Source organism: Synchiropus splendidus, chromosome 6 (genome assembly GCF_027744825.2).
Source record: "Synchiropus splendidus isolate RoL2022-P1 chromosome 6, RoL_Sspl_1.0, whole genome shotgun sequence".
Taxonomy (NCBI): Eukaryota; Metazoa; Chordata; class Actinopteri; order Syngnathiformes; family Callionymidae; genus Synchiropus; species Synchiropus splendidus.
This window is the reverse complement of record NC_071339.1, coordinates 28482087-28489639: the sequence shown is the minus strand read 5'-3', so window position 1 is coordinate 28489639 and position 7553 is coordinate 28482087. Positions and strand designations below refer to the sequence as shown.

Here is a 7553-nt window from a genome sequence, read left to right as displayed (position 1 = left end):
GGGATGCTGATCTCTCTCTGTGCAACCAGTGGACCAGCAATCTGCTCCCTGCTTCTTGCTGGGATGGGCTTTTTGGAACTATAATCTTAATTGGATAGGAAATTCTTTCTTTTCCTTTAGTCCAAAAACATTGACATAAAGTTATATCATCAGTACTGATGTGAAATCATATTATCTATTTATGAAAGCAAGAAAACAACAGTGCAAGGCATCCGTATTTTGGGAGTGGCTTGTGCACTGTTCTGCTATTCAACAAGGGGAGCCAAATCAATCGCCAAAATGATAAAAAATAAAAGTTTTAATCACTTGAATGTATTTGATGACTAAACATTTCAAACAAAAGCATTCTTTCTATCATCTTCTTGATGTCTTTGTTGGTATTTTAGAAATTATTTTTCTCTCCTCATCTTTCTCTCTTCTATTTTTCACAGTAGGTTTTTTAATATTTATTGAGATTTTCCTCGTCAATATCTACCATCAATTCATCACCAGAGATCTCACTCATCTCACTTTCTTCTTCACTCGTTTATAGCCATTTCCTATTTTTCCACTCATTACTTCCTCATGCATTTTGTCATGTATTTTGTCCATGTCCATCTCAGATCTTGCTTTTTCTTGATCAGACATATTCTTTTCATGTTTTTCTTCTGGCATGTTTTTTTTCTTGTCTTTGGTTGTACATCTTTTTATTTTTTTTTTTCGTTTTTCCATCAATATCAATATCTTTTTTCCGCTCCAGTTCTTTCTTCATCTTCACTTTCATCACATTTGCTCTCCACTGGTGGTTCTCAATAGGCATCTTTATCTTGGCTTTTGTTATCTTCATTGCATACATCTGCTGGATATCTTCAGAAACCCCCCTTTGCTGTGTCAGTTCCGTTTTCTCTCCAATCTCCTTTCAGCTAGTTGTTTGCTCTGGCATGTCTTCCTGTTTCTGTCTCTTCTCCATTGTTTGTCCCGCCTCTTCCGTTTGTCTTTCCTCTTCGCTGGAGTCAGTATGTATAGCACTATCTTGGTCCTGCATTTCTATATTATTCATCGCTCCTTTCTTCCTTTCCTTAAGTCTTCTTAATACTATGTTTTTGTTGCAGTCTCTTTTATAATGTCCCTTTTTGCCACATTGAAAGCAAGACAGCTCTGGACAATTGCGGTAAACGTGCCCCAGCTTAATGCATGACATGCAGACCCTGACCTGTCAGTCATGTAATACTCGTATATATTGGGGACCTGTTTCTGTCTCGAACTTGGTCGAATAAGGTAAAGAAATTGTCTCTTTGTTGAATATAACCTGTAGAAATCTAGTTCCATCGGCGACATCTGTTCCAGGCCAAAGTCGTCTCTTGATGGGGGAGAGTGGTTCCACTCCCCATGATTCCAATTTCTGCAGGATTATCTCGTCGGGTATATAAGATGCCATATAAAGGAAGGAAACAACCATTTCCCTGCAGACCAAGTCTTTTGTCGCCAGTATCTACAGGTAAATCCTTCCTTAGTTTGCTCCATTCCTTCAATAGTTTTCATGGTCATTTCATATTTATTTTCCCCAATAGGACGCAGAGACGCCAGCTTTCCACATTGCTTGGTAATCTCCCTAATGATATCCATGGCTTCAATGCTTTCTTCCACCTCCAGCATGACAGTATAGTCTTTTCCATTGCTTCCCAGATCCGCGAGTGAGGCAAAAAGGGCCTCAGCTCTACAAAAGAGCAAAAAAGCAAAAGAAAATAAAGTACTCCAGCACCTTTGTGTTCAGTCGTTTTTTTTTATAAAGATCTGAGGGAGAAAAGTCAACTCTATCTCAGGAGCTCCGCACACACACGTCCACATTCGGCAAACGCCTTTTCGGCCCGGGATAAGCTGGGTTTCAAACCAGGTAAAAGAAATGTTGATAACCCCCTGAAATACAGTTAAGAAAGGTAAGTTTAGTGCTGAATATACTAGAAAGAGTGATTTTCCTATAGTTGTAGGTGATATTTTCATGTTCAGAGGCTATTCTGATCAGTGAGTGAACAGTGCAGAAAACGCGTTTTCAGCCCAAGAAAAGGTGGTTACAAACCGACAAAAATAAAAATGTTGATAACTCTCTTAAATCACTTTAGACAGGTTGAATTAGTTCTGAACCAATGAGGAATACCTTTTCTGCTATAGTGGGAGGTGAAATTTTAATCTTCTGTGGCATCGCTGAGCAGTGAGTGAACAGCACAGAAAACGCGTTTTCGGCCACAGAGAAAGTGGGTTTCGGACCGTATAGGAATAATGATATATTACTAAATAAATATATTAAAAAAAGATATATCATTGAATTGAATTACTTTAGAATGTTTTGTTAAATAATAATAAAAAGATTGCATTCAACAGATGCGGTGAGTAAGGGTAAGGTATCATCAAGTTGACCCTGTATCCATGGAAGAATATGTGGACTAAAAATGGTGTGTGTTAAATGGCAGGAATGGCAATTGTCATGGGACTTGATCATCCATGGGGGTCGTAAACCAAATGACCAGATGGAGAACGGATGAGATGACAGAAGCAAGCCAATCAGAAGAATGGATCGGGTTCTCAGCTACCACCTATTATAGGCAACATTTGGGAGGATTCATCAACATCGCTCCAGACTGAGTGGAGTCAATACAACATGTTGAATTTGACCCATGACGACTAGGACCATAAGAAGACCAGGACCAATCAATGGAGACTACACCCCAAGATGGGCTGAAAGCATATAAAAAGGGTCAGGCCCAGATAAGTTTTGTCACAGTATTCTACTTGAGCTGAGGCTAAGGCAGAGATAGTTGATGACCCAGGGCCCTGAGTAGGTGAATAGACTCCGCTGGCAAGGAATAAATTCTTTTTGATTTTAACTTGTAGGTTTTTGGTAGTCATTGTCACGAGTAAATGAAAACGCGGAAGATACATTAAAGGTGTATTTCCCAACAATCGGCAAAAATTAGATCGTTGATAACCCTCTTAGGAAAGTTCAGAAATGTAGGTTTAGTGTTGAATGTACCAGAAAGAGTGTTTTTCCTATAGTGGCAGGTGATATTTTCATGTTCTGAGGCTATTCTGATTAGTGAGTGAACAGTGCAGTAAACTGTTTTTCAGCCCGAGTGACGGTGGTGTTCAGACCGACAAACATAAAAATGTTATCACTCTGAAACCACTTCAGACATGTTGAACTTGTTTGGCACCTACTAGAAAGATCCCTTCTGCTTTTAGTGGGAGGTGAAATTTTCATGTTCTGTGGTATGCCTGAGAGAAGAGAAAGTGGGTTTGGGACCGTCAAAAATAAAATTCTTGATAACCCTCTAAAAACATTTCAGAAATGTAGGTTTAGTGTTAAATATATTAGAAAGAGTGTTTTTCCTATACATGCAGGATAAATTTTCATGTTCTCAGGCAACCCTGAGCAGTGACTGAACAGTGCAGATATTGCGTTTCCAGCAGGAGTGACAGTGGTTTTCAGAATTGACAAACATAAAAATGTTATCGCTCTGAAACCACTTCAGATATGTTGAATTAATTCTGCAGCTACTAGAAAGACCGCTTCTGCTGTAAATTCAGGTGAGATTTTCATGTTCTGAGGCATTCCCTGAGCAGAGAATGTACAGTACAGAAAATGCGTTTTCAGCCCGAGACAAGCTCGGTTTCTGACCAGGAAAAAAAAAAAAATGTTGATAACCCTTTGAAATACAGTTCAGAAATATAGGTTTAGTATTAATTTTTTTTAGAAAGACTGTTTTTCCAATATTTGCAGGTGAAATTTTCATGTTCTCAGGCATCCCAGAGCAGTGAGTGAACGGTGCATGAAACACATTTTCAGGAGGTGGCGCTGTTGTACCAGACGGTGATAGAGTAGGTGAGGATGGACTGGATGATGGCTGTGTAGAACTCCACCAGCAACTTCGTCGGCAGTTGTAGTTTCCGTCGCTGCCTCAGAAAGAACATTCTCTGCTGGGCCTTCCTGATGAGGGACCTGATGGTTGGCTCCCATTTGAGGTCCTCAGTGATGGTGGTTCCCAGGAAGCAGAAGGAGTCCACAATAGGAATAGGTAAACCAGCCAACATGAGAGGGGACAGAGAAACTGTTACTCTCCTGAAGTCTATGAACATCTCCACTGTCTTCTGGGCGTTGAGCTCCAGGTTGTTGTAGCTGCACCAGGACATTAGCCGCTCCACCTCCCTCCTGTAAGCCGACTCATCTCCATCTGAGATGAGCCCGATGATGGTGGTGTCATCCGCAAACTTGATCAGCTTCATGGACTCGTGGCTGGAGGTGCAGCAGTTAGTGTACATAGAGAAGAGCCACGGAGAGAGAACACAGCCCTGAGGAGACCCGATGATGAGGGTCCGAGTGTCGGAGACAGTCGTCCCCAGCCGCACACACTGACTTCGGCTGGTCAGGAAGTCTGTAATCCATCTACAGAAGGAGTCAGGCACGTCAAGCTGGCGAAGCTTGTATTCAAGCAGAGCTGGAAGAATTTTGTTAAAGGCACAGCTTAAGTCCATAAACAGGATCCTGCCATAGGTTCCTGGGCAGTCCAGATGCTCCATAACAAAATGAAGGGCCTGGTTCACTGCATCGTCCACAGATCTGTTGGCTCTGTAGGCAAACTGCAATGAGTCCAGGTGAGAAGCAGTGATAGATTTCAGGTGAGAGAGAACCAGGCGCTCAAAGGACTTCATGACCACAGACGTCAGTGCCACCGGTCTGTAGTCATTCAGTCCTGTGATCCTGGCCTTCTTGGGAACAGGGATGGTATTGGAGGACTCAATGCTGGCAGGTACATGACAGGACACCAAGGAAGCATTGAAGATGTCAGTGAACACTGGAGCCAGCTCAGCAGCACAATGCTTCAGGATGGCAGGGGAAACTCTGTCCGGACCTGCCGCCTTCCGAAGGTTCAGCCTCCTGAGCTGAGTGCGCACGTCCTGCTCCATGATGTCAAGAGAAAGAGGAAGAGGGGGGAGGTGAGGGGGTGGCTCATCAAAAGTGTCTGTGATCGACGTTGCTGTCTCAGTGACATCGTTCATCTTAGTTGTGTCACTAAGAGACAGCATAGTCCTTTGTTGTAAAGTGGAACATGGGGCTGGAGAGACCACAGAGGTGTTGGTGCAAAATGGCTGCTCAAAGCGACAATAGAAGTTGTTCTGGTCCTGTGCAAGAGCAAGGTTGTTCAGAGTGTGGGGGGCACGTGGCTTGTAGTTAGTGAAAAGTAAAGATGGTTTACAGACCGACAAAAATAAAAAAATGTTACTAACTCTCAACTCTCACTCTCACTTCAGACAGGTTGAATTAGTTCTTCACCCAGTATATATATATATATATATATATATATTAATATAAATAAACTGGCACTAGCACCGCACGTGGTCAGGTACAGAGCTTACTGCCAGGTGGAGGGTTTGGATATGCGGCGCCGCGTTTCATCTCGCTTAGCCGTCATGCGCGATGTGCGATGCGCGATACCCTCGCCCCTGGAGCTCGACTACTCCCCTGAGGAGTGACCTTCCCACCCGGCGCTGACAGAGCCACTATTGCGCAGTGGAATGGTGTCTACGCCGTCTGCAACCGGCTCATAGCGCTTGAGATCTGGCTCTTCATGAGGTCTGTGGACAGGCTCATCCATCGCAGAACCTCTCTCACTCCACCAGAGATTTTGGAGATTCAACAGTCCGTCGGTGCTCTGCTCGCAGCGCCTCCTCACACAGCCGCCGCCCAGGGGGAACACCGTCGCTGGTCGAAGGGGAGGGGTGAGCCCAGCCGTCCGGATCATCGCCGCGCTGATCATCGCTGCTCCTCTTGGAGAGACCAGTCGGTCTCTCAGCTCTGCACCCTCCAAATGCGAAGGAAGAAAACTTTGTATCTAAAAGTATGCATCTGAACCAAAGTCTAACTCAAAAAAAAAAAAAAAAAGATGCATGACTTTGGTATTTGGTCTGTTTCTTCTCCGCCCAAAATTAGGGTTTATCACCCTCCAAGTTCTCTTCCGGTTCCAGTCAATGCGGAATCCTGCTTCAAAATGTGTTTTTGTTTGATATCGTCTCTAGAGACGGGGAAGTTTCTGGAGCCAAGAAGTTATGTTTTTTTTCAGCTTCGCCACAATAAGAAGCATAGGCGTCAAATAACTCTTTTCCGTCTCTCAACAGATCCCGGTTCTTGCCAAAAGTCGGGAGAGTTTCAATTTTGCCATTAACTCTTCTTATTATTCAGACTTGCCAGTTTCCAGCAGGGGTCGCCACAGGACCGCGAAAGCCACCACTTCATCACACAGTAGGCGCTGCATGCCAGACCGGTTCTGTTCTCAGCTCCCTCGTGCGATGTCTGATCCGATGTCTGTCTGTGATTCTTTTCTCTGCAGCACTCCAAACCTCTCGTAGGCAAGCAAGACATCGTCATCGAGAGAGTCATCTCTTTCTGAGGATGATTGGGCCGGTCCCTCGGGTGTCCATCTTAGGAGAATTGCAGTGTCAGATCAAGGTACACTGCAAGTTTGGGACCCTACTTCCCCAGCTGACAAAAGCGAGTCTGTTTTTGAAGAACATTGGGCGCTGAGCACCGATGGCCTTTTCGACCTGGACCTGCCCCGGAGGCCGGGTACGTTCCTGTGCTCAGGGCGCCTGTCTTGACAGAGTATCTTCCGAATTGAAAGCGCATGTCTCCCCACCTGCCCATATGGATCGAGAAGACACTCGGTCATTGACACGCCCTTCAGTTTCACAGTCAAATCCCAGGTTCCGCGACTTCAAGTGGACCTGGGTCAACTCAGAGAACCAGCGGTCATTTCTGATGGAGGAGGTCCGCGCTCTCCTGTCAAAGGAAGTAATCGAGCTAGTGCCAAAGCGATCCTCTTACACTGGGTTTTACTCCTGGTACTTTCTGGAACCCAAGAAGACAGGAGAGTGGAGAACTGTTCTGGACCTCAGTGTCCTCAACCAATTCGTGACCAGACAGCGGTTCTGGACTACCACGAGACTCCTGGAGTGCGTCAGAGTGTGAGAGTGGATCTTGATCTTGCACACTCCAACTTCCACAACACGGTTTGGCCGAGTCACAGAAAGTTTTTCCGGTTTGGGCTCGAGGGTCAGGTTTAATACAGCACTCTAGTGCCTCGCACCTTCGCAAAGTGCGTGGAGGTGGGGCTCGATCCATTAAGGAGACAAGGTCTGCGAATTCTGACGTACTTGGAGTACTGGTTGATTCTAGCCAGGTCGAAACAGGAGTCATGAGCGCACACCAGCTTGGTGTTGGAGCACATCGTGCTATTGAGACACAGAGTAAACCTCCTGAAAAGCGCACTCCCAGTCAGAGTCCCAGTCCCAGACAGAGCACGACGTTCGTGGGGTCATGCTGGACTCAGTCTGGACTCAGAAGGCCTCCTGTTTGCCCTTCCTCCTCCTTGCCTTCTTCTTTCTCTGATGAGGAGAATTCAGCTGCCGACTGTGAGAATGATTCTCGTGGCTCCAGACAGCTCCAGCTGGTATCTGGAGATGTGTCAGATGCGGATCAAAGGCCCCTGGGAGTTCCCTCCATCGAGGTCAGCGCTTCTGCAAGC

The 7553-nt window shown here is 45.2% G+C and overlaps 1 protein-coding gene across 1 annotated transcript; it reads right to left on the bottom strand.

The window, feature by feature from the left end:
- Positions 1 to 322: 322 nt before the first annotated feature.
- LOC128761114 (uncharacterized) lies at positions 323 to 4927 on the bottom strand. Its single transcript, XM_053869056.1, has 2 exons — positions 3839 to 4927; positions 323 to 3249 (listed from the first exon to the last, which is right to left on the bottom strand). The coding sequence occupies exons 1-2, from the start codon at positions 4681 to 4683 to the stop codon at positions 3213 to 3215; spliced, it is 882 nt and encodes a 293-aa protein (XP_053725031.1). The 5' UTR covers positions 4684 to 4927; the 3' UTR covers positions 323 to 3212.
- Between the last annotated feature and the right edge of the window lie 2626 nt (positions 4928 to 7553).